At 45.1% G+C, this 27,854-nt stretch overlaps 1 protein-coding gene across 1 annotated transcript in view; it reads right to left on the bottom strand.

Annotated features, from left to right (window-relative positions):
- Positions 1-1,084: 1,084 nt before the first annotated feature.
- Positions 1,085-27,854, bottom strand: part of Setd3 (SET domain containing 3) — a 57,364-nt gene continuing 30,594 nt past the window's right edge. The window contains exons 6-12 of the mRNA XM_013013138.1: positions 15,052-15,110; positions 14,349-14,463; positions 9,029-9,103; positions 7,400-7,566; positions 6,497-6,582; positions 2,670-2,830; positions 1,085-2,049 (exon numbers count right to left, since the gene is read on the bottom strand). Coding sequence (XP_012868592.1) covers positions 1,597-2,049; positions 2,670-2,830; positions 6,497-6,582; positions 7,400-7,566; positions 9,029-9,103; positions 14,349-14,463; positions 15,052-15,110 — 1,116 coding nt within the window. The 3' untranslated portion in view covers positions 1,085-1,596. The remainder of the gene's footprint in view (positions 2,050-2,669; positions 2,831-6,496; positions 6,583-7,399; positions 7,567-9,028; positions 9,104-14,348; positions 14,464-15,051; positions 15,111-27,854) is intronic.

The raw sequence follows: 27,854 nt of genomic DNA, 5'->3' as shown, positions 1-27,854 counted from the left end.
GCCACGTATCTCCAGCAGTACCCCAGGTAGAGGGCTGGCCCGCTGGCTGGCACCAACATCAGCAGACATCTGTAGCCTCCCAGAGATGGAGCTCGTACTGGGATCTAAAGGCAGACGAGTCTGGCTGCTGGGGCAAGACAAGCCCATGCACTGAGCTCCTCACCCAAGTGCATGGTGGCAAGCACCGGAGGACCACTGGGTGGGAGGACTGCCTGGGTGGCGGCGGCGGCGGCGGCGGCAGCAGCAGCAGCTAACAAACTTATACACTTTCTTCAAACTAAGCAAGCTACTCACAGGACACCAGACACCGTGTAAAAATTAGTGGTTAAGGAACACCAGCCATCACTAGCCAGAAAACCAGAAGCTTTCTGAGGACAGAAGCCATGTACTCTGTTGTAGGATACTGCCTCTGCCTGACACCCGCATCCCCTCCTCCCGCCCTCCCCTTCTCCCTCCCTGCAGGCCCGCTGCCTGTGCCCTCCCAGGGAATCCCCTGGGAGCTGCTGAGGCACAGGCGACCATGATCATCAGTCTCTATGCCAAGGGCAAGCATGGCCTGGGCACAGGCTCACCAGTCAGCAAGTGCCGCCAGGGCAGTTAAGATTGCTGCATAAAAGCTCAACACAAAGGGCCTGTCCCACTCCAAAGAAAATAAACAGACAAAAAATATCAATCATGTTTTCTTTTTAATAAGGGTATCTTTACTTAAAAGGGTAGCTTTGAAAATCTCTAGCTTGTTGTGAAAACCAGAAAAGCCAGGGACCCGCCTCACCTTGAGCAGCACTAGGCAAAGCCAGGGACAGCTGGGCTGCACACCCATTGCCAACACCAGAAATCAAGTGTGCCACACTGAAATTAGAGCCAACATTTAAAATTAGGAGGAGGATGCATGTCCTACTTTGATTTACGGAAAAGGACAAGTTCTTAGTACAGCAAAACAGAAACACAAAAAGTAAACAAATCTTTAGAAATCACTAGATATATATGTGTGTGTGTATATATATATATTTATATAATTAGGATTATCATCAACATTTAAAACTATTAAAAATAAGGTTGCCACCTTACCTTTCTTTTGGTACTGGGGTATTATTATTTTTTTAAAGAAAAAAAAAGACATTGCCCAGACTCTACATGCAGATTCCCAACTCGACCCTGCTCTCTGCTGTGCCCCGCCCCACCCCACCACCTGCCACGCCCCCCAAGTCCACGTCAGCTGGCTGCAGGAGGCAGAGGCAGCGTTCACTCCGGGCGGGGCGTCAGGATGAAGGGCCCACAAAGGCACAGCTGAGAGGGGGCTGGCTTCTTCCCCAGAGCAAACACAAGGCCCACAATGGGAACGGGAACGCTGCGGAATCTTCCAAAGGCACCTCTTTCCCCTTCATTGTTGAGCTCGCTTTGCCTACAAGCAGGCTGGCAATCTTAATCAAAAAGCAAAACTAGATCTTTAAAATAACTTAAAAAATCATTTTTATATAAAGCAGCAAAAACATATTTTCCTCTCTGCAGAAAGAGAACGTGAACAAAGAACACGGCGATGGACGTGGACTGTTCAAACCTTGAGCTGAACCGGGTTTGCCAACAGAGCATGGCAGCTCAGAGCTGCTCTTTCACTTCGCTGGTGCAATCGGAAGATTCTTTGGCGTCTTCAACCACCCGTTTGCCTTCCTCTGGGCTGAAGCCCCCGTTTCCAGACTGGGTCCCATTGGGGATGGAGTCCTCACCATTAAGCAGCCCGTTTTCAGCAGCCTTGGCTTTGCTCACAGCCTCCTTGAGGCTTAAGGCCTCTTGCCCGCCAGCCTCCTCCTCGAGGTTTCTCAAGACCAACGGGAGCCTTGAGTCCCCCATGCCACCCTCCAGCAGCCCTAGGTCACTCTCCTCGTATCTGGGGAGTGGCACCCTCTCCTCCATGTGTTTGCGGTAGTACTCCCGGTTGACGGCTGCGCTCTTGACTGCTTTTTCCAAAATCTCTTTTTCCCCTAAGCGTAATTTAATGGCCATTGTCGCACGAACAGAAAGGTCATGGTTTTTCAGGACAGCCTTATCTTCCTGGAAAACAAAGAAGAGAAGCCATGACAAGAAGTCCAAGCTGGCAAAGTTGCACAAACAGGCAGGTCAGCCGCCAGCGGCCTGAGGAAAGCTGGGCTGTGAGGAAGGTTCTAAGACTTACTACACAGACACTCTGTCAACACTGCACTGCAGACTTGCAAATCTTACTGGAGTAAGTTGTATCTCAATAAAACTGTGCAACTCAAAAAGAAGACCTCAGCCTCTTGAGGACCCTGAGCGGGGCCCCGGGTGAACAGCATGAATGCACGCGTGCAGGCACGGAGAAAGAGGGCTTTAAAGCTGGTGGCTCAAAGCCAAACTTTCAAAGTGCAAACACAAACTTAGGCTGTAGAAACACGTACCAGAAATTATTCTTTAAATGCTAAATACTTCTCAAATGCTACCTTCTAATCAGTAATGCTTCAATGTGATTTTTTGGTAAGTGTAAACATGATACATAGAAAAGCATTCATACCAACTATTAATAACCAATACTAAAATATTTACGTTTAAAAAGGTGAAATATACATTCTGCTGAAGAATCAGAGTAAGTTACAGGTAAGAAGGAATCTAAGATCTTTGGAAACAAAGTGCAAACCCTCACTTATCAAACTCATCACCTCAATCGTTGTTTTATATGTTTTTAAAAGAAGCGAGGCTCTATCTTCAAGAAATGTCCAAAGTTTGACCTCATTGTCCCAGCTGACAGGAAATTCAGAGTTACCCAAGGTGAAAATTCTGTCGATAGCATTGTCTCCTAGCAAATGTTCTTTCAATTCTTCTACAAAAAAAGAAAAATAGCAACCGGTTAGAAGGGAAAACAGCACTGCTTCTCACTTTCATGAGCAATCTATCTGAGAAAACCTCTCTTCTAGCAATGTCATCTTCCTGTGGCCAAAAGCTCTCCTCACTCCATCAGCCCAGGCCATTTCCTCCCTCTCCAAGGCAGAGTTAGAGCTCAGCTCTGGGCAAGGAGATGAGTTGAGGACTCCGGTGTTTGGAGCCTTGGCAAAGGGCTCCATGTATCACTGCTTTTATGACCATCATCAAGAGCCTTTAGACTGTCCAAAGGCAATGGACACAGACTCATCACTTACATAGCACCCTTCCATGAGCCAGGGGCACCATCACGCCAACAGGTCAGAAAGATACCAAGCGATAAAAACAGCAAAAATAAGCAAGAGTCATAAAAACCTAGGGACCCTCTGAACTCAAAAGATGACTGGTAGTTATTTATCTCATAACAAACATGCCAAGGACAGAAACAAAAAAGATGAACCATAAGATTTTATGTTAATGAAAAATGAGACTATATGTGTCTCACTTGTCAGGAATTTAAATAGGAATTACAAGTAAACACAAGCGAACATCTCAATTACCTTCAAATATATTTAAGAAAGAATTCAGCAACTGCTTTGAGCATTTTGTCTCCTGGCACATTCTCTCCAGAAGACCAAACATGCCCACCCTCTTCATGCTCAAGAAATACACCAATGCTTCTTATGTAATTGTGAGACAGTTTCTCTTTCAGAGCAAAATGCCCTACAGCTGTCACTATTTACAATTCAAATTGAGGAACAGTCGCTGCCAGCAAACCAAACTTTTATTAGTATTAGTTGGAGTAATTCAAAGAATACATCAATTGTCTTGACATGACAAATTGTCTTCCGATGACTAAAGAAACTGAAGAGCAGCAATAGATCTAAAATGATTCTGTTTTTTAAATTTTTATTTTAAGAAAATAGATGTTATCTAATGTTCAAAAAAAGAGATTTCTCCAGTTGTATTTGCTAGCAAAACAGCATGATAAACTTCAGAACTTTTAAATTCTTGATTCTCCTGTTTAAATACTTTGTCTGAAGAGATGGCAATCTAAAAAAAGCTTCAGAAGAAGAAATTTGTCAGAAGCCCCACATGCTAAGCACTAGCTCGTCCCTCCCTTCTCAGGGGTCCACATTCAACCCCAAGCTTCCGCTGCTTCTGTCTATGGGGCTCCAGCTCACAGCGTGGGAGACTGGGAGACTCGAAGCCTACCAAGGTGTAAGCAGAGCACACAGCAGGTGCCTGAAAGCAGGTTTCCTTCCAGGCCATTTCCTGCCAGCCCCTCCCTCCCAGGTGGCTCCACGCTGCCTTCCGCCTGCTGCAGCCCGTGTGGTCACCCAGAGCAGCCAGAGCCCTGTTCACCCTCCTCCCTCTGCCTCAGACTCACTCCTCCTACTCCTCCCCCTCCTCCCCCCAAATCCTGATTGTGTGCCAGGGCCCAAGTGTGGTCTCCAATAAGAACTTCAGTTCCTTGCAAACTGCAAGGGTTTGGAAGGTGTGTGGAGCACAGGCTGTGGAGGCTCTAAGCCAGGGTCTTCCCTCACTGGCCAAAGTCACCCATCTGCTTTGAAATGGATACTACATCAGTGAAATGGGGTGCCTGGCTCACAGGCCTGGTGAGCTGAAAATAAGACACATTGATTGGCACATGGTGAGTGCCCCAAATGATAGCGACTGCCACCCCCGTTTGTCACTTTCTTATACACTCCTTGAGGATAGAACTGTGACTTTCAATTGTGTCTTACACACACACACACAGAAGAAAAGCCCATAGGTCACCTCTAACTTTGAGGTGATAAACCACCACTGGTGTACAAAGGCACCACAAGTCCCCATCTGACGACGAGTCTCCAGCAATGCAGTTTCTTTTAAGGAACAATTACCTCGTCTCACTTTGTCTGGCTCCATGGCTGGCATCAAAGCCACCTCCACTCTAGTCTGACGTGGAGCCTTGGACTCGAGCACCCACACAGGAGGCTGTGGCCACAGACAGCAGTGCGCAGCGGTCTCTCGGTGGCCACTGGCTCTGTGTAACAAACACCACCTTCTCCCTCCTGCTTTGGCAGCTTTGTTCCAGAAGAACAAGCCCTACTGCTCAGAGAGTGACTTGCTCACACACACTTTCACTCAGTCCCCTCCCATCTCTTCTATAGAAGATTTAGCACAAATGCAAATGAAACTAAAACCTCAGGATCACTGTGGGTTTGGGAAATACAGCTTAGAGTGAAAATAAGAACACAGCCAGGTCAAACCTCAGCACAAGAAATCCCAGCTGACATGTCTTAAGAAAACATATAAGGGATGCTCGCTCATGTACTTCAGTCTTTCTGGGACTGAAATGGGAGGCTTAGCCAAGAACATTCTGTGTTATATACACATTTTGTTTTCCATGCTAGTTATCTGCTTTGTATTTAACATTTCCAGGGTAAAATAGAGCCATTTTTTTGGGACTCCAGTACTACCATATTCTCACTCCCCAAAGGTGCTTTAGTTTTAAGCAATTTTTTTATTGTGAAAATACTGTACAGAGGGGTTACAATTACATAGGCAAGATAATGAGTACATTTCTTATCAAGCATTGTAGCCTCCTCCTTTGTTTCCCCTTCCCATCCCATCCTCCCCCAACCCCCCTAACCTTCCCCCTCCCCCACCAAAGTTGTAAAGTTCAGTTTTCGACATATGACTTGTACGTCTCATTGTTGCAGTGGGTCCACCTGTATCCCTATTTTATTAAACGATCTGTTTTTTCCCTTCCCCTCCACAAAATATAACAACATCAAATACAGTGAAATCAGGGGTTCTACCATGGGGGAGGGACATACAAAGCAACAAAGAAATAATTTTATAAATGTGTTAGAAACAATTGCATGAAAGAAAAAAACATTTGAATGCATATCTTAGGGTTCATTTCCCTAGTATCAACTTATCTCACCTTTTCTGCTTGACTCAGACATATACTAGTTATTGCAAATAAGGGAAACCATGGGACCTATGTTTCTTTAGGCCTGGCTTACTTCACTTAATATAATTTTTTCCAAGTCTTTCCATAGTTTTAAGCAATTTTATCTTTTTTTTTGGGTGGGGGTCCAGTCATGGGCCTGAACGCTGTTCCTGGGCGCCGTCCCCCAGCACTTCAGCTCATTGCTAGCGCTTTACCACTTGAGCCACAGCGCCACTTCCGGCTTTTTTCTTTTCACTTATGTGGTGCTGAGGAATTGAACCCAGGGCCTCATGCATGCAAGCTAAGTGCTCAACCACTAAGCCACCTTCCCAGCCCAGCAATTTTATCCTTAATATACTCCCCTATGCTTTAAACTTTCATAAATTAAAAAAATTAATATCCCTCTAGGTGCCAGTGGCTTATGCCTATAATACTAGCTACTCAGGAGGCTGAGATCTGAGGATTGTGGTTCAAAGCCAGCCCAGGCAAGAAAGTGTGAGACTCTTATTTCCAATTAACCACCAGAAAACCAAAAGTGGAGCCGTGGCTCAACGTGGTAGAAGATACCCTTGAGCAAAGGAGCTCAGGGACAACGCCCAGAACCCAAGTTCAAGCCCCACAACCACAAAAAACAACAACAACAACAAAATCAACATCTTTTTTTCCCCCTGAAGTTGTTTTTACCTTCAGTCATGCAGAATACTCGAAGAAAAGCCAGAAGCTGAGCAGAGATGGGTGGCTCCGTGAAATGCAAGGCAAAAACACTGGACCTGACAAGAGTGAGAAGTGAAGTCAGCCAGGATCCCCGATTCCGCCAGAGCAAACTCAAGCCCTGCAGCACCCCTGGGAGTGGTGCTCAAGGTTCCTCAAAGGCAAGCTGCAATCTCTGCAGAGTGCCTGGGGGCAGGCCCATGGCCGAGGAGGGTGCTGAGGGCCCGCCAGGGCCTGGCCACCTCAACCAGCCTGTCTGCATCCCACCATCCTGATCCTGGGCTGCACACTCAGCTAGGAGAAGGATATCTACAGTTCCTAAAAAATGTGAATAATAACATGTTGAGTTCACACTTCAATCATTAATCAGATATTGACAGGCTCAATAAAAAAAAAAAGGTCTGGATCATCCATTTTCATTAAGAATGGTTCCTCTATTCCCTGGAGAACTAATAAATCATCATTGTTGTCTTCGTTATCATTTTACACCTCAAATGTGAGAAAATCTTAAAGAACTTAACCAGGAATTCTTGAAATTGCTGAGGAGCATGACTTCATTAGAGAAACTAATGGAGGCAAAGAATTAAATGAAACAAATTGATCCAGGTCATTAACCTTTCCAAGGTGAAAGACATTAATGGGGCCAAGGCAGTTATTTAAGGTAATGAGGACAATGGGCCACATCCCCTGACTGACTGTGGTGCCCCCAGCAACATGACTGTCTGCAAACACTGCTAAATCACCATGCATCTACCTCCACGATCGCCGTGTAGGAGTAACAGGACTAAGACAAACTACTGTAGAGGGATTGTATTAACACACCAACTCAGTACTGTAAGGACCACAGCAAAGAGCGGCCAATGTTTCTCTACGTACGTTGGGATGCCAGCGCGGGCCAAGACCTCGGCCTTCATGGCGTAGAGTCTGTCGCTTTTACTCACTCCAAGCTTTATTTTCACTCTGTCGTGTGAATTATTGTCAAAGAAAAAACCACTGTGGATCACAAACTCTGCATTTGACCGAGTGCCATAAAAAATGTAAATCTGAGATGCAGTAAAGAAAGAATAAAGGGACATAAAACAAACTTAGCATGCATTCTTAATACATAACAGGGCAAAGGATTAGTTCTCGATATTTAATGCTACTTTATACTAATGAGACAGGTCATTTTCAAGTAACCATACACTTGCTTGGCAAAGCACGTTAGTGAGGGCAAGATGTGTAATTGTCCCAACTTGCCAGACTGTCTAGGCAGAGGGGAGCCCCCAGGAGAGGCACTGACTGAGGGTCTGACAAGGCCATCCAAGGATGCTAGTCCTTGGGGTTCAGGGACCTCTCTCCCAGCTCTCTGTTCCTATGATGCAGGACAGTCAAGGCACCCCTTTAGGACTGCACTTTAGAATGTCTTCCTCTCTTTCAATACAGGAGTCTTTTCTGCCAGAAATCCATTCCTCCACCTTGTACCCAGTTTATGAACTTTCCTGAAGAAAGAGCAGACTAGCTCTCTTGGACTAATTTTTTCCATTTCATCTCATACGGTATGCCAGGGGTCTGGTTTTATATTTATTACCTGCTTGTTACAAAACTGTTAGAGAGAATGCAGCATTTATAAATGTGTATTTTCAAACTAAATATTCAACCTTCACCAAAATAATTAGATTTAAAAATCACTGATTAGGGCTGGGAAGGTGGCTCAGTGGTAGAGCGCTTGCCTTGCATGCCTGAGGCCCTGGGTTCGATTCCTCAGTACCACATAAGCAAAAAGAAAAAAGCCGGAAGTGGCGTTGTAGCTCAAGTGGTAGAGCGCTAGCCTTGAGCTGAAGAGCTGAGAGACAGCGCCCAGGCCCAGAGTTCAGGCCCCACTACCGGACAATAAAATAAAAAAAAAAAAAAAAAAGAAAAATCACTGATTAAAGTACAAGAAAACAGAAGCTATGGTCGTGGTTCACATCTTTTTTTCATCTTTTAAACACTGACTCTTGATAAAGAATTGAAAGCAATGCAGTTGATGAACTAAAAAAAAAAAAAAATGTAGCCAGGTGCTGGTGGCTCACACCTATAATCCTAGTAACCCAGGAGGCTAAGACCTGAGGATTGCAGTTCAAACAGCCTAGGCGGAAAAGTCCAGGAGAGTCTTGTTTTATAGCTCAAAGTGGTAGATTGATACCCTTAAGCAAGAGTTCAGGGACAGTGCCCAAGCCCCAGGTTCAAGTCCTATGACCAACCAAAAGAAAAAAAAAAGTGTTTTAGTATTATAAGGAAAGTATATTTTCAATTAACAGTGTCGCAAATGTTAGGTCAACTGTGCAAAGATCTATAGTGAAATCGCTTTGCAATTCAAAGCACAATGCATTTATCATGGCTTAAAGTCTAAAGATATGTCCTGGAAAACAGGCGATCCTGAAGACAGATCCTGCATTTTCTAAGTTTGACAGTTTGAAAACAAAGAAGATATGAACTCAGTGCCTTGGTGGCCACATGCTGTGCACATCACAAGAGGCTCACCTGCTCTCCAGCCCTGAAGTCCTGAAGAGCCACACACTCGCAGCGGTCATCTTCCAGGTTATAGCCTGTCGTGATCTGCCATGGAGGAAACCAAGACAAGAGCAGTGAGTGTCTCCTGGCGTCTCTGCTCCACTCAGTCATGAGAGTACAGAGAACCTAGAGGTACATAAAGGGTGCCTCTCACAGCTCTCAAAAACCGAGCAAAGCACTCCAGACACCAACCAACCAGATCTGCACACACCACGGATCCATGTCAGAACTTAGATAACTCAAATAAAATGCTTGTGGAAAAAGGCAATGTCCTGATCAATACAATCCTTATGACAAAACTGCTGCCTCTGAGCTGGGTGCCCGCTTGCCCACACCAGGGCAGGCGCCCCCGATGACACGGCGTACACCCACCCAGCGCCGGTCTTGTGCCTGCTCACTAGTGAGCTCATGGAGGCAGGCTCTCTGCCATTTGCTTGAAAGCATTAGCTAATGTTTGACCATTAAGAAACGAAAGTGGGTGCTGGAGAAGTAGCTCAGGGGTAGAGTACTTGCTGAAAAGTACTTGGTGACAAGGCCCTGGGTCTAATATCCAACAACACACACAGAAAAAAAAAAAAAATCAAAGTGGATTTCCACTGGATAAAAAATTAAGAGACAAGAAAAACTACTTCTGAACTGTGTATATAGATTTACTCTGAAACTGGAGAAACTAAAACTTTATTTTTATTTTTATTTTTTGCCAGTCCTGAGGCTTGAATTCAGGGCCTGGGCACTGTCCCTGAGCTTCTTTTGCTCAAGATAAGCACTCTACCACTTGAGCCACAGTGCCATTTCTAGCTTTTTCGGATTACATGGTACTAAGGAATCGAAGCCCAGGCTTCATGCAAGCTAGGCAAGCACTCTACCACTAAGCCACATTCCCAGCCTGAGAAATTAAAACTTTTAGGTAAACAAAGACAAAACAAAATAACATTTCTTATTCCCTGTCTCTCTGTAATGTGAGGATTTCTAAGTCCACAGGCTACACAACATCCTTTGTCCCTTGATTATTTTCCGCTGGCCCCTGCTCCCACACTGCTGCCCACTGAACTGCAAAGGGAGTAGTGTCGCCCCCAGGTGGCCACTTCAGAGTAAAACCTGGATCTCAGGAGGCCCATACCTTCCTGGGCTTCTGGCCACGCCGCTGCTGGCCACGCTCTAGCCTGGAGCTACTGCCACGCTGGAGACCAGAGACCTGGCTTCTCCAGGGAGGCCTCCTCTCACTCCAGCTCCTCTGCTCTCAGCACTCACCCGCGTTCCCAACCACTACTACCAGTGGGTGTACAGGTCAGGCTCTCCCTCTGATCAGTGCCTGACCCTGGGAGCCCATAGGGAGAGGGAACGGCCCCACAGCGGAACTCCTGAGAATGCCCTCGACACATTTAATCCTGAAGAACCAAAGATTCAAGACAGCTGCGAGAGCTGCTTGCCAATACAACTCTCAGCCTGGGACCTAGAAGAACATGTGGGCGGAACCAACCTAACGCACTCATGCCGAGAACCCACGCCTCATAAACCAGATGTCTAAAAGCCCTTCATGCTTCTCATCTGCAAAAGTAAGGACCAACAAAGTGAAGAGAAACAAAGGATGCCATGTCTTCTGAAACCTCTGATGCTCAATACTTGAAACACGTGACTCAGATCAAAATCAGTTCCATCCAATTCTTTCTGATTCACTATTCTGACTCTAAAACATCACCTCGATAACAAGAAATGTCCTTTTATAATGAACTCAAAAAACAGGAGGGAGAGACACTAGGGAAGGAGGGAAGAAAGAGAATGAATAGAAGATGACAGGGGCTCATGGGTATTTCAGGTGTCTCTCACTTTTTTTTTTTTTTTGTCAGTCGTGGGCTTGAACTCTGGGCCTGGGCGCTGTCCCTCAGCTCTTCAGCTCAAGGTGAGTGCTCTACCACTTGAGCTACAGCGCCACTTCTGGTTTTCTGGTCACGGTCTCTCCTGCCCGGGCTGGCTTTGAACTGCGATCCTCAGATCTCAGCCTCCTGAGTAGCTAGGATTACAGGCGTGAGCCACCAGCACCCGGCGTGTCTCTCACTCTTGGTAACAACAGTAACCACCAGGTCTTACCACAGGACTTAATGCGACCACAGTGAAAACAAGTGCAAAGTCCTGGGGCAAGATGCACTGGTGTCTAATGACAGAACCACACATGTTGAAGGTACTGTGGGGACAGATTGTGCAGGGGTCCAGTCCACTATGATAAAACTGGGCTTTTTCAATTTCTCAGTACACAAAGACCTTGGGAATAAACAGAAAACAAAACAAAAAACAAACAACCACAACAAAAAAACCTTGTTCAACTTGCTTGGATTTGCAGCTATTCTTTGACCCTGACTGACAGGTGAAATACTAACACTTTGGACACTTGAGCAAAGAGGTCAGGTACAGCCAGGGTGTCCTTGTATAAACGAAACCACCTCAAGAAAGGAAAGCTGACCCACTATGCAAGCTCCAGCTTAGGACTGGCCTTCTGACTGTCCAGGCGGCTAGGGAACTCGCCCCGGCACCAGGCCCTCCTCCTGTCTGCCTCCTTTCCCCGCTGTGCTGTTCTGCAGCCAGGGCCCCACACTGACGGTCCCAGCCCCACACCAGCGCAGCCAGGGTTCGGAGACACTGCTCCAAGCAGACAGCGTTGCTGGGTTACAACTTTCTTGCGACTCCTCCAGAGAGTCACAGAAGGCTGACAAGATGATCGTCAGCAGACACACACACAAAGAAAAGCTCTCGCTTCAAAAGCTGAGCCTTGATTTCAAGGCTTTTATTTTTAAAGAGAGATTAACTGCATGCATGATGTACAACTTTATAGTGCTAAAAGAGACTATTTCCCATACAGGCTGATGACGACAGTGGCGAACAGTTCAACAAAGCTGCAGGGCCAGGGGTGGGGGAGCGCGTGAGGCCCGCAGGACCTGTGCCGGCCCGGCCCACAGCCCTGATTCGGGCCGGCAGCATCTGAGTTACACCTCACGGAGGATGGCCAGGGAAAACAGCGAGAGCTGTCATCTGAGATTTTTTAGATAGGCCCACAGAAGCAAACAGCTTTCTCACATGGCAGAGGCAGCACGTGTGTCCAGGACATGTTCGAGTTGCCACATAAACCAAGGGCTTGGGTGGGAGGCCAGGGGGAGAATGGAGCCCCTATCCAACAGCCTCTCTACTGCCAGTACACCAGCTCCCCGCAGGCTGAGGGGCGGAGCTTTGAGCTCATGAGATGGCTGTGATATTTTATTCTTTTTATTTACAATAAAGTGTGCACTTTTTTGAAGTTTAGAAAACACAATATAGGGCTGGGAAGGTGGCTCAGTGGTAGAGCACTTGCCTTGCATGCATGAGGCCCTGGGTTCAATTTCTCAGCACCACATAAGCAAAAAAGAAAAAAAGCCGGAAGTGGCGCTGTGGCTCAAGTGGCAGAGTGCTAGCCTTGAGCTGAAGAGCTGAGGGACAGCGCCCAGGCCCAGAGTTCAGGCCCCACGACAGGAAACCCCCCCCCAAAAAAAGAAAAAACCACAATATAAACTCTAATGATCAAGTTGAGTTTGTGAAACAAAGAAAAATACTAGAGCCATCTATTAAAAGTATTATGAAAAAATTTTAATTTCAAGCTTCAGATCAGTTAAAAATATCTCCAAAGGGAAAAAAAATGAACAAAGAATGTAAAATTATGTTCATTAATGAAAAATGTAAAACATATTACTATTTCTTAGTGTTGCTAATTAAGCATATCTAAATTAAGGCAAAAATTGTAATTATAAAATGGAACTAATTTTTTGTTACTACAAGTTAAGTACATTCAAGATTCAAGAGAGTAACTGTTGCTAGACCTTCTCAAATTAATTGAAGGATAGTCTACCTTAAGTGTTTGGCACACCAAGCATGTGTGCATGCATGTGTGCATACACGTGCTGTCTGTTTTTTGTGGAATCAGAAGTAAAATAATCATCTACAGCAGTTCTTTAATCTCTTTTCTTTTTCCCTGGCACCAGGGATTGAATTCAGGGTCTCAAGCTCTGGCTTGGCTTTTTCTATGACTGGCACTATACCACTTGAGCCACACTTCCAGTTCTTTTTAAGTCTATTTTTTAATATCAATGTTTATAACAAAAAAAGCTGACATTAGAAAAGAACAAAATCTAACCAAACACTATCTTCTCATACCTCTTGAAACTGATTCTATTTCTATGTCTCATGATCAGGAAAGCTTTCTTGATATTTGGAACACAATGAGCACTAAGAAACCCAGGGCCTCGCCCTCCTTTGCTGGTGAAATTACCAGCAAAACTAAAATTTCCCTGTTTCTTCCTGTCTCCCACCCAGTGACGCCAGCAACTCCTGCGCTCAACACCAGGGCTTGTGGGGAGAGCCAGCGACACAGCAGCCGAGACTGTACACATGGCAGGGAAGGGACAGGGACCGGGAAGAGCAAGGAAAAGCACCTAGCCAGAAATGGAATCAGCAGAGAACAAGAGAAGCATCATATACGGAAAACAAGATGGACAAAGAAAGGTTTCCTCAAGAAATCAGTATATTTAAAAGAACACGAAAATAAAAACTCTGGTTTCACTAGTGGCCCAATCAAGTAAAAAAATGAATGCCAGGCTGGAATTCAGCTCAGCACACTCTGTGTGCAGTTCACTGTGCTCTAAGGTGGCCTAAGATTGAGTTCTCAGGACACAGCCAATGCAGCTCCTACCGGAGGCCACAGGAGGAGGGGCAGGTGTGCTGGGGAGGAAGAAAGGGGACACCGAGAGAGCAAGGGGACATCAGGAGGACTAGGGGACATCAGGAGGGGAGGGGACATCAGGAGGGCTAGGAGACATCAGGAGGGTTAGGGGACATCAGGAGGGCTAGGAGACATCAGGAGGGCAAGGGGACATTAGAAGGGGAGGGGACATCAGGAGGTAAGGGGACATCAGGAGGGCGAGGGAACATCAGGAGGGCGAGGGAACATCAGGAGGGGAGGGGACATCAGGAGGGGAGGGGATATTGGGAGGTAAGGGGACATCAGGAGGGGAGGGGACATCAGGAGGGGAGGGGACATCAGGAGGGGAGGGGACATCAGGAGGGCGAGGGGACATCAGGAGGGGAGGGGACATCAGGAGGGCGAGGGGACGGGGCTTGAGATGACAGAGAGAGGGGATATGAGAATGTTGGGAGGGTGGGGACATTGAGGGGATGGGGGGGGTATACATGGGGTAAGCAGACATGCTCTGGACAGCTGAGCAGCGGCCTCCCTGATGCCTCCCCCCCATCCTCCCCATAAGACCATTACCAGGCCGTTGGTGTGATTACACATGTCCCATAAAGGAATCAGGGCCAGGGTCACCCGGGACCCATCCTCTGTGGGAATTTGGTTCTGCCGCGTCATGACAGAAGAGACTGCCCACCTATAACAATAAGACAAAGAGTTAATTACAGTCTGAACATCCAAAAGCCAATTGCAGTAAGAAATAACTCAACCAGAAGTATAAGGCCATTTGACCTGTGGCAAATTTTCAAAGGCTGTTTTGTCATCATTCAAACTGAGCTCCAGGATTCAGAGGGAGGGGAGTGGCAGAAGGGGAGGCAGAGGCAGGCTTCAGGGACACTGAGAGGAGAGGGCCAGGGGAGGCTCACTCTCTACTCAAATGCTTACTCTGCGCCCATTTCAAGCCTTGGGGAAAAGCAAATGGCATAACTCCCTTCTCACGCGAGAGCCTCTAAGAACTGTGTGACATGTGAAACTCAATTTTCTATCACACTCTACAGTGAGTCCACTCTACCACTGCGGGTGGGGGAACAAACCCTTCAGCACCACCCAGTACTAAGATTAATTTAAGCTCAAGCTCCTTTGGCTGCCGCTCAGTGAGCGGCGACGGGGCTCACCCAGCGTCTCGTGCTAGCCGCTTCTGCGACGGCTGTCTCTGAAGCCTGTCCCTCACTCGCACCACCCCACACTCTCTTGGAATTCGCCCCTGCGACGCCTGCACACCCACCTGTAGTCCTCGTAAGTGAAAGAATCCTTCAAGGGCAGTTTGTTGGCATGAGGATGGGTCTGGGAATGAGGAGTTTTAGGAAGCAGAGGCAAAGAGAGAAAAAGGGAAACAGAAATCAGTCAGCAGAATCTCATTAGTTAGCTGCCTAACAAATCCTAACAAGAGCCAAACGGAGCAGGCGGTGTCCAGGCGTGCGGCCGGGGGAATCACCAGGCCGTCACGCCCTCATTCATCACTGTCAACTTAATCTGTTGTGCCCAGCAGCCTCCATAAATCTGCTCCTTCATACTTCGATCCCAGAGCCCTGACACACTGCACAGAACACTTGGGGTGCGCTGATTTCACCAGGCAGGCGCCCACACTAGGAACATGTGCTCCAGACGGAAACACGGGGCCTGCACAACAAGGAGGCTGCCCCAGCCTTTCTCTGGACAAGGCCAGGGTCGGGTTGAGCCTCTTCTGTCCGTGAAAGGACAATCACAGCAGCTCAAACGTCAACTCCTGTGCACACACACAGCAAAGGTAAATCGGGTAGAGAAAATCAAGGATAGTATGGTACTGTGGTAAATCTACAACCAAATAAGATAAAGAACGACAGACATCAGCAGATTTTTAAATGTTCTGCTTTTTTCCTGGACAAAAGAACATTTGGTAAAAATATCCAAGACTTCACACTTGGAAGAAAATTTTATACATTTCCTATTCTCTCTTCCCAACACCCCAGACCTTTAAAGCACTTAAAAACTTTGTGTCAATTAAGAAATAAAAGCTGCGGAGTATAATGTTCATCTTCAGTTTCAATTACAGCCGGATAGACAGATCGCAGTGAGTGCTCAGACGAACAAATGGTTCTTTCTGGGGTGCGGCTGCATGTCTGCATGGCAAGGGGAACGCAGGAGCGTCATGGAGCACACGAGACTCCTGACACCCTGGCATCACCCACGCTCGGCCATTTATCATGGCTTGCTGTAATGTACTCGCTGGCACCATATGCAGGACAGTAGGGGATGAGGTACAAGTGGCTTAACCCGTAAATCAATTAGCAAACAAAAGCTTGTGCTCAGTGCTCAATTTTTGGCAAATTATGTATTACAAAAGGCTGCCAAATGGGTGTGACCCCAGGTGCCTGCTTCTCCCCTCTTCTTAACCCAGTTTTAGCCCGTTGGAAGAAAAGTCAAATGTCAAAGTAGATTCATGAATGTCTGGCCAGGCAGGGTGGCACATACCCATAGCCCCAGTACACCAAAGCCTGAGGAAAGAGAACCAAGAGTTTGAGGCTGCCCTGTACTGCAGAGTAAGACCTCAGACTGCCTCAAAAAAATAAAAGAAAATAAAACAGCAGGCAATAAATAAGCTGCCTGCTTGCACTAACAACATGAAAGTAGTGGAGGGACTTAGGCAATACATACTAGGGTATATGGCACGGACATTCTCACCTGAGATGATAAGTCGGAGAAATCACAGCTCCGGGAAGGGACAATTCTTAACACGGCTAGCTGACTTAAGAGCCCAGAGGATGGACACAGCTCACGCTCCTTCGCCACAAGTGTAAGGTTGTGCTCTCAAAGTGTGACATGCCTTCCACTCAGTTATTAAACTTAGCTAAGACAGGTGGCGTTTTCCTCCCCCAAACTATTATGATCAGACATACCATAGAAGCCCTTCAGAACTGAACGGAGGGTTCTACGATGAGAGGGCAATGCTGGCCAAGATGCACCGTACTCACAAAACTGATTTGTTAAACTAAAACCCCTAACACAACTACTTCAAGATAGTAAGAGAGAGGGAAGCACCGGCGGCTACCACTTCCATTTGTTCATATTAAGATGAAAGTCACACAATCTGCTCTATGGGGAACTCTGCAGGTCCCAGACATCTCTCTCTGAGGTCTTGGAGGTAAGAAATGTTTTGTTATTTTTAAATATTTTAATTCATTACAACTATGTATGCAATTTACTATGGCATTTAAAAAGTCACTAAATGCCTAGGCTAAATCCCATCAATGATAAAAATGTAGTAATACCCTTCTTCTCAAAAATTTGACTTGAAAACAGAAGATGCATTTTTGGAGTTTGTAATGCTAAATCTCAATGCTTGAACACTTCTGACACCTGAAGTTTTGAACCCTAGAAAACCATGAGTACAGGTGGCCAGTTAAGGAAAAAGGGTACCATGATCGATATACATTTTCCCCTCTTCTTTTTGGCAATAAGCTTTTTAGTTATTAGGCAGGAGTTCTTCTTCCTCAGCCATGCACACATTCACACACACACACACACATTTTGGGGAGGGGGGCTTTATGTCATGGATTTTCCCCCCTGGGACTGACATTCGATTTTCCTACCTATACTTACTTCTTCAATTAACTGCCATCTCATGAGATGAAGCCATGCTAACTTTCTACTTTTGAATCATAATGATCCAAATCTTTACCCCCCCCCCACACACACACAGATTGTAAGGATTACAGGTATAAGCCATGTGCTTGGACTCCAATTTACAGGCTTTTTTTTTGGGGGGGGGGGATCTGGTCGCCGGGCCTGAACTCTGGGCCTGGGCACTGTCCTTCAGCTCTTCAGCTCAAGGCTAGCGCTCTTGAGCCACAGCGCCACTTCCGGCTTTTTTCTTTTTGCTTATGTGGTGCTGAGGAATCGAACTCAGGGCCTCATGCATGCAAGGCAAGTGCTCTACCACTGAGCACCTTCCCAGCCCCTACAGGCATTTCTTATGTAACCTCAAAAGTCATACTCAGAATTCTGATGAAGTCATTAAAAATATAAGTGCATTTTCAGGCTGAATTTGGCTATTATTTTTTTGAATGGTTATATAATATTTGCAGACATTGTTAGAAATAGTTATTCTTAAAAAAAAGCAGGGTGTGCCTACTGCACACACTTCTGGCATAAAAGCTATTCTGCCACTGATACAAGCACTTAACAGTTACACTGAAGCAAAATGTGAGTGACTTCCAGTTCAGCAGGGCTCTCTCCACCGTGACGACAGCGCCACCTACTGGCAGCAGCGAGAGTGGCTGCCAGCCCGGAGGGTGGCTGCCAGTCCCTAGGTGTCCAGCTGCTCTGGAAGGCCAGGCCATCACTGACAGTACTTTATTGCAGACACAAACTGGGTTTATCCAAAATGGCCACTTTTATCAGCTTTACCTAAGCAAAACAATAACCACCCTATGTTTAAATTTTATTATATGATATCAAATACTAAAAGCTACTCATAATAAAAATGACTCATCCATGAAAAATATTAAATGTTGACATTTTTTTCTTATTCTGAAAAGGTAAAAAGCATAAATGTCTTTTCCAAATAATTTTTCCTCAAAGTCTGACCTTTAAGTGATTTTTTAAAAGCTTTTCCCCTATTTCCAAGATTTTAAAACATCTTGTAAAAATTAATTTAAAGTGACCTGAAGGTTCTCAAATGTCCTTCAATAAACCCTCCTTAGCTACTGCTAAGCGGAGGGTAGAGGAGTAGTCTGCACCCCGTGCTCGGGCGCTGACATCCCACCAGCCGGCTCCCAGCACAGCAGCCATTCCAACAGAAAGCATTTCTGACCTGCGCTCCGAAAATTAAAATGTGCGTTAAAACAGAAACCTCAGTTCTGGCGGCTGGCTGGTTTCAGTTGTGATGGTACTTCTCACGCTTAGAGTTTGCCATTGATAAGGAGTGTCCACAAACCGTTTCCTGTGGCCAGGAAAGAGGCAAGTAATGGGGACCTCAAGGGCAGGCAATAGGATACGGACAAAAAGCTAGGCCAGATCAGGTTACCATACCCATAAAAAACCCCAAGAAATACAGACCCAGGAACTAGCTGCCACAGACTGTGTTCAGAGCAGCTGATGCTCTTACTGTCTTGAACATGGTACCTATCTATCGACAGTGGGGCCATGATGGACAAGTGCCAATGCTCACAATCACACTTGCAGCATAAAGAGCTTACTTTTAGAAAGGGTTTGGGATCCTTCCGCAAAGCCAGGTGATTCAGAAAAAAAATCTCCCCTCTTCCCTTTTCTATCCAAAGGCGGTTTCCTGTGAGACACAGTAATATTGTGCCTCGTACAAAATAATCACTATGTTTGGGAAAGATTAATATCTAAAATTGTTTGTTTGGCTTCAATAAAAAGAAGCAATATTGCTAAATATGTTAAGTATGACATTTTGAAGAATTTACCATATTGCATGGGTCTGGTAGCAATGCTTAAGGAAATTAAAAACCACTACAGTCAGCATATTTGATCCTTATTAAAGTTCCGTCTTGAACTATCACTCACATAAAACAAAAATAAACCAAGAAGAAATTTAAATAAAACCTATGGATTATAAGTGTTTGAAGATGAAAAAATGAATGATATTCTGGCTTTAAAAAATTGATTTAGCATGCAGCTTCTCTTTATAGTCCCCTGATAAAAATGAAATCTCCCTAACAAACACTTAATAAAACCTGTCAATATCTCTGGAAAGAAAAATGACACAAATGCATTAAGTATTAAATACCCTTGGAAAAAGTCACATATTCCATGAATTTTTGATGTACTATCTTGACATTAATGTAAAACCTTGATATTTGTAATTGACAGATATTTAATAAAGTATAAAAGAAGATGGCTGCTATGCAGCATGCAAATTTTCCAGGTTGATGAGAGACTCAAGATAGACGTGCACTTATACTAAGTCAACAGTTAATATGTGTCACAGGAGTCAGCTGCAGCCTTGGTTTAAGCTCATACAACAAACCTTTGTGGAGAACCAAAATAAGCAGAACTTGTTATTATGTGAATTCTTAATCCAGAAACATCTAGCATGTGAAGCATCTTTGAAATATTAACCGCATGGCACAGGAACAGAATGCCTTTGAGTCAAGGGTGTCTTTGTTTTTAATATCAAGCAATAAGCATTTTAAAAATAAAAAAGATAAGCCCTTCCCTGAATACATGGAGAGGTATTTCCTAAAACAATTCTCAAAGGAAATGGTTTGACCTAAAGAAAGATTCAAACTGTTGGGAGGAAGAAGGGTTAGAACAGGCAAAGAAAGCCTCTATAAGACACAAACATTTGCCAAAATTGGATCTTTACTTTTCTAAAGAATGTTCCCTTACCCAGACGAATGTCTGGAAAAAAAGCCAACAAACAACAACCAAAAAACCCAACATGCATACAGCAAACAGCCACCTGCAATGAGGCATTCAAATATTCCACAAGGAAAGTTGTTCTATTGATAAAATGACTCCTAAGCACTGTTTTGAAAAAATCTACATCCTGTGTAATTATTAATTTCCAAAGTATATAAGGTGGCTGGGTGACTCTGCTCTGCATAACAGCTATAAGAATGACAAAATATATTTACAAGTTGTATTTAGTTGGTTCTGATTTTTTAAAGGCCCTAACAGCATGCAATTAAATTTCTCACACTTAAATACATGCATTCTGTGCTGCTTCTTAAGCATACATTATTAAAAGGGACAATGAGGTTAATTTGTCCTGGATAGACACACCAGATTCCAGGTGATATGTCTCTGTTTCACTAATTTCTATGAGGATGAGATCAGCCACAGAACCTCACACTGACCTAGGAAGGAGGCAACGCAGTGACCCCTGAATGGCCAGGAACTCCAGGCTTTCAGTACTGTCTGAGGACTTCCTGGGAGGGCAGCCTGTGGCATCTCTGTGAGCCCACTGCAAACCCCGTGCCTTACAAATGAGGGATCTGTTCTTGCAAATGAAGAGGAGAAAGAAGAGAAGCAACAGACTACCTCCTGAACTGGTTCCCATAGGCTAGAGAAACAATGTCACACCTGTTTATCACACACAGAAAGGGCCAAGGAAGAAAGAAAAGGGTTTCCCCTGAAGGAGAAGAATGAAGGAGATATTTGGGAAGGAAAACTAAAAGATGGAAGTGTAATATGCAAAGGCAACAGTAGAAGACAGAGACGGCCCGGTGTACTAGATACCTGGAAGCTTTTTCGCCTTTCTATCCCCAAACCCAGGACTAACAGTCAGAAGCAGCAGGCAACACAGCAGATTTCTAGGAGGTCAATTTAACCCCTTTACTTTATAAGTGGCATAGTAGTCTAACAGAGAGACAAATCATCAAGTGACTGTTGAATCTAAAACTCAGTTTTGAGGGCCATAAATCCAAAGCAAAACATGGTTCATATATTCAGCTCTTGAGGGAAAAAAAAATCAATTTTTAAGACTTTTATTCTTAAACAGATTACATGTGAGTCTTCGGGGAATTTTTCATCATAAAATTCTTTGAATTCACTCAATATCATCAAATAAAAATTTAACTACACCAATACACATTAGGACTTTCTGCTTTTCACATACATATATGCATGAAAATGTATGTTTTATATGTGATTTTCTACAGCACATATGTAGTGCCTTAAAATAAAAAATAAGATTGGGGAAAATTTCATCATCATTACATTTATAAAATTACTTTTTTTTTTTTGGTTGGTTGTGGGGCCTGAGCTCTGGGCCTGAGCGCAATCCCTCAGCTCTTCAGCTCAAGGCTAGTCCCCTACCACTTGAGCCACAGCACCACTTCCAGCTTTTTCTGCTTATGTGGTACTGAGGAATCAAACCCAGGGCCTCATGCATGCAAAGCAAGCACATGCATGTATGTATGTAGTATGTATGTATGTATGTATGTACCTCTGTAACATTTTTATCAGTTACCATCTGTCTGGCTCTGAAGGTCAATCAGCTATGTACCAGATTCAGTTATCAGCAGTCAATCACTTATTCACTCAATAAGTACTGACTCTATAAACAGTTGGAGATATTTGTTAACAGTAGAAATTCAAGCATCAACTATTTTTTGTTGAGTGGCCCTGACTGGTAGAACAAGACACAATTAACATCCTCAGGTGACCAGTGTGAGGCCACAGGAGGGACTTAAAAATCAAAGATGATTTGAGAGGCCAAAGTTCAAATCTTCCTACTACAGCCACCTTCCTCAGCATCCCACCCCCACCCTATGCTTTGGCTTCCAGCCCCATCAGCTGGACCTCTAATGACATTTCTTTCCCCCATAGTAAGGCTCCGGGAGCTAGGGACATGTCTTTGTCTACCAGTGAGGCCTCAGTGTCTTGCATGGTGACTCAAAGATATTCTCTCTCTCCAAGTGAGAAGGAAACACATCTGCCTCTTGATGGGACAGCGGAGTATGGCTGTGACAAAGTGCGCCTGGGAGATGTCCTGCAGTTGATCTGAAAGGACTCGGGGACAAGGAGGGGCAGCTCCAGAGAACTCAGTCCACGCTCCCCCGGAGAGCTCCTCCAGTAGGCACTCTGCTGCATGGCCCTTACCACAGCGCCCCCAATAGACTCCCTTTCCTTCTCTTTCAGCTCTGCTTCAAACAAAAGAATATATTCCTGTATCTAAGGGTCAGAGACTGTCTCAATTTCTTTACTCTATTTTAATAATCTGGTGAGGAGCAAGAGTCCAAGCAGACCCTCCATCTGGGTACCCCGGAGAGGCTGTCCAGAAGCCCAGGCTCCTGGGCCTCCATCGCCTGACTGGACAAGGCGTCAGGCAGGACACATCTACGAAGGATCGCCTTTGGACTTCCCCTTCCCTCGACCTCTCAATCTCCTGAAAATTACTCTAAGCCATGATCAAGCCACAATCTGTGGTCTGCAAGTCAACGCCACCAGTGCACACTCAAAAGGTCAAGCTCATCATTAAAGAAATTTTCTGTAATAACCTATTTGCCTCGAATTACTTATCTTCAGCTTCATAATACATCACTTCAGTTTTCAGTTGTTTTAGGTTTCAGTCATTCAGATAAATCCTTCACAGCTAAGTCAGCCTTGCCACGTGACCAGAATCACCAAGAGGAGAGCATTATGGCCAAGCTTCCTTGCAGGGCAGCTGATACTCAGAGCACCCTATCCTATACAAGGAATGACCCAGGTTTATATAGGAGAGGAGGAGGGGAAGAAACACCAACACTAACGATGACTGGTGCTCAATGCTCTCAAGGACCTCAGGTGTGCATCACTTAACTGTCCTAACTCCACTGAAACAGGCATTATCATGAGCTCCACTCTAGTGATGAGGAAATGGAGGGACAGAGAACATAACATTTTGCTGGAGTAACCTGGACTGCAGGGTGTGGAGTCCAAGGCAAACACTAGCTAGCTGTCCACTTGCACAAGTAAACTCTTATAAGGTCTGACACAATAAAAAATGCCCTCACCTAAAATTCACCATAACAATGCTATACAAGGCATGATAAAGCTTAGTGTCGGGCAGAAAGGATGCCACAGTTAGTTTGTTGAGTCTTTATCTGCAATCATAAAACTCTCAGGTCTGGATAGTAATGGAGACTCATGAAGAACTGGTCCTGGGATGAGTTTAGGAGGAGAGTGCATGAGTGAGGGCCTGGGCTTGATTTCCAGCACCAACCCCCCCCAAAAAAAACAAAAACAAAACAAATTTGGCCCCCCAAAATACGTATGACCCATATATATATATGTGTATGCATGCACACATGTTCTTTTCCCTACTTATATTTTTGAAACAGAAGCTGTATACAAAACACTGCATGAGAATTAGGGCACCACAGTGTTCCAACAATTTCCAGTATCCCACTACCTAGAATTCCAATCTGTTTCATGATAACTCTCAACAGCCTCTAAGACACTCCATCATTTTATCAATCATTAAACTGGTCTATCTCCAAGCTCTTACACTGGCACACTCTCTCTGGCTACTTTCAACTCTCCATGTAATCATGTGGACAGGGAAAAGAACTTTGATCCCTTAATGATAGGCCCTTGCACCTAAGGAAAGCTGTGAGTAGTCAGGGAGACATGAACTCTAAGGAGGGAGTGGGAACACAGAGAATCTGAGACCCGTAGATAGCAAGCCTGCTGGATCTAACAAGGACCACATTCTGGTGTAACACTTCCACCCTGATTGCTTGGGAGGGCTGCCACACCAAGACACCTGAGACATCCCAGACATGAGTATACACACATGCTACTTGGCCATCAGCTGCCATGCATTCACTTGAGTAAATTCTGTTGGAAACAGGTCGTGCAGTGCTGTCTGGCTGCTGGTCACAGAGGAGGTAGGTGAGGGCGCAGGCCCAGCCCTCTGCGGGCAGGCATGCCTGGGTGGGCTGGTGTGTCTCAGGAATCATGTAGCATGGAAAGCGCACTGTTCCTGGGCACTTGCGTCTCCCTGTCTTGTCGTCATGCTACACAAAGGGGTGTCCAAAAAGCCCCAATCAAAATAAGAATCCCAAAGACTACTTCTCCAGGTTACTACTCTTGGCAGAGCAAAGTGTCAAGAGCCACCAAAAGTCTAAATGACCTTTTTGGCATCTTCTGAGAAGGGAACTTTCAAATGCATTACCCTGAAATTTGACAAATGACACAGACATTTTTAACATTACTGGTAAAATGTTCCCATTATAATTGCAATGAACTGAATCATCAAGTTAAAATTTATTAGTCAAATTGAATATTATAGTAAGTGAAGACTCCGTCAAATGTGATCCAAAATGCCAGTGCCATTGGAAACAGTAGGGATGGTGGTGGCGGCTGCAGTTAAAATTAAGTCAGCTGTGCTGACTGTGCTGTCTGTCCCCAGGTGCCAGGTGTGGCCCCGGGGTGGCGCTGTTGGTGTTGTGGAGCTTCAGGAGGGGCAGTAGGGGAGATCCTCAGGTTATTGGGGCCCTGTCCTCAGAAGTGATCCCTTTCTAGTCGCTTTCCTCTTCACTTTCTGGGCTTAAAAACAATTTGCTCTGCACATGCTTCCCACTATGATGTGCTTGCTGCTTTACTAGGAGCCCCAGTAGAGACTGGGGAACTCAAACCCCCAGATCTATGAGCCAAAATATACTTCTTATCTTTGTAAATTAATCAGCAGAGTCATTTCATTGTGGTGACTGGAAAAGGGAACTAACGGAGTCATTTCAGTAAGAGTCCAAAAGAGGTACCAAAGCTGTGTAAAACACTGACTAAAAACACTAAAAAAGAATAAAAATAAAATGCAGCCAGGCACTGGTGGCTCACACTAGTAATCCTAGCTACTCAGGAGGCTCAGTGACAGCGCCTAGGCCCTGAGGTCAAGCCCCATGGTAGACCAAAAAAAAAAAAAAAAAGGCAAAGATTTTAGCAGTACTTACTGGGGCTATTTCCCCATTAGCATTAACATTTTTTAGAAAAAAGAACCAAGAAGAAAAACTCTTCTATAAAGAAAGGATTGTTGAACTTAAAGCAGACAGAATATAACATCCAGAAGAGGAGAGGGGCAAGGCACACCGTGCAAAGCTACACTAGCCTTCCCTGGCAAATCTGAGTGTGACTCCTGCCTTTGCCATAAAAATCATACTTCACCTATAGTTTCTAATTAAATGCTTTACTAATCAGTTGCTTTGAAATGGGTTCACTCTTGTTTTTAGAAAGGAAATACACTCTAAGAGTAACAGCATTCTGTTGAAGCAGTCAATTTCTAAAAACAAATTTTCCATGAAAGAATAGTTGAATCTGTACAAATATGCACTACCTAGAAAATAGGTAATTGTTAAGTTGTTCACTTGGAACAGAAAGCCAGAAATCCAATATATTGATTGACTTGAGTCATTTCATGATAGTGACCAGTCAGAGATGAGAAAGGATTTCAGACACTGACTTTGAAAATCTGGCCAGCAGGGTCCCAAATCCAGAGCCCAGAAACCCTGGGAACTTGTATCCATGGGACAAGGGTGGCAATGCCAGAAAAGCCCGAGAAACAGAAGCCTGGAGGAAGTGCGCACATCTGAGGCCAGGACGCTGGGCGGGAACCACTTAGGTGGACCGGTGCGTGGCAGGGCCAGGCTTTGGGGCTACAAGATTAAATGTTGTGATTTAAGACTGAAGAGAGAACGTTATCTTCAAGTCACAATCTATCAACTAGGGAGACAAAGCCAGGGCCGTAGTGCAGAATTAATGAAGGAAAGTGAAGGAACAGACATCTAGCAATGTCTCCAGGTTCCTGATGCAGCACACAGAGCATGCCTTAGCTTTCTTCCTTTCCTTTCCTTTTCCCCTCCCTTTTTTTCTTTCTTCCTACCCCTTTCCTGTCTCTATTTTCTCTCTTCTTCCTTCCTTCCCTTCCCTTATTTTCCTCCACTCCCACACTTTTCCTTCTTTTTTAGTGTGTGCACTGTACTGAACTGTCCTGAACTCAGGGCCGAGGCACTGTCCCTTACTCTTTTCACACAGGACTAGCACTCTACCATTTAGCGCCACTTCTGGTTTTTGGTGATCAATGGAGGTGAAAGATTAAGGACTTTCCTGCCCAGTCTACATTGCAAGTCTTTCTTATCCTGCCTGCCCTTAGCATCCTCAGATCTCAGCTTCTTAAGTGGCTGGAACTACAGGTGTGAGTCACCATGTCCTGCTTTGCCTTAGCTGTAGGGAAGACACTTCCTCAGAGGGAGGAAAAAAGTGGAGAAACAAATGTGGAGACAGTCACCAAAGGAGTCAAAAGTTCTTTTCATGGTCTTGGCTTTCTCAGTAGAGAATGAGGGGAGTCAGAGGCAGCTGAGACAGGAAACCTAAACAATGATCAAGGGAATGAGTTGGTCAGGGAGACACCACACACATGCCTATGGCAGAAAGAGACTCACCAACAGGCTAAGTCACCTCGGAGTCTGCAGTCCCAGCCCCTGGACTTCCTGAGGCCCAGAGCCCCAGAGCAGGGGCCAAGGGGTGGAAGAGCACAAGGGGTTTTCAGTGGTCACTGACACAATTGTGAGACACTTGGGAATGTTTGAGTGTTCCCATAAACCCAGGAGAGAAGAGGAATACTAGCGCAAGAACATGGCAGAGACCGAATCACACAGTATCATACAGCAAGCTCCGTTTGACTTGCAATACTCCCTACTTCAATTAAATGGCACCAGACAAAAGAGACAGGACTGGAAATAATTTCCATGTGGATGGCTAATTGCTACATTACCACATGAAATAGCACAGCACCAGGTCTGTGCAACAACAAGTCTTACTCTCTATAAAACGAAAGGTTAGCAGACTGCTTCTAAGATAAACAGCAGCAAGTGGTGTGCATACCTTGGTATTTAGCTCTCCTAGGGCAGGAGCCACTGGGGCTGGGAGCAGGCAAGGATAAGAATGCTCAAGGGCTGCTGTCTGTGCCAGATGAGCTGAAGGGCTGCCTGCATCTAGGGGACCTCAGTGCAAAGCAGCCTCCAGCTCTGAACGACCTGCAGCAAGTACAAAGGATTTCTGAGCTCTGAGGGATATTCTTAGCAAACTGAAAGCACTCCATAAGTGGCAGCTGTTACAATTCCACAATCTCCCTGCTTTGGGTATGTTGGTGCACAGGGATCATCTAGCCTGGACAGGGTGCAGGCGAGCTAGAGACAACCCCAGCTTAGTCTCAGTGCTATTACAGAGCAGTCCAGCACAGACAATGTAGTGTTTAAACTCGGTCTGCAATTGGAAGATGGTGCAGGAGAGAATCTCTTCCTAAACACTTAATGAATCTACTGCAAAAAGAAAAAAAATCTGTTTTCCCATCTGTACTTCCAGACTCATATAATAAAGTGACATTTTCCAACATAGGGTTTTCTAGATCATTAGCTTTGTCAATTAAGACTCTCTTCTCAGCAAAATGACCAGTATTCTTCCTATTCACCTTTTAATTTCGAAAAAAACAAAAAGCAGTTGCAAAACCAGGAGGAAATCCTAAATTATTTACCTCTGGAAACAAATTGAGGAAATAGTTGCTATTTTCACAACTTTCCAGATTGGAATAATTCCCCCTCCCAC

This window comes from Dipodomys ordii, unplaced genomic scaffold, assembly GCF_000151885.1.
Source record: "Dipodomys ordii isolate 6190 unplaced genomic scaffold, Dord_2.0 Scaffold2, whole genome shotgun sequence".
Classification (NCBI taxonomy): Eukaryota; Metazoa; Chordata; class Mammalia; order Rodentia; family Heteromyidae; genus Dipodomys; species Dipodomys ordii.
Note: the sequence above shows the minus strand (reverse complement) of the source record. Positions and strands in the feature narration are given on the sequence as shown.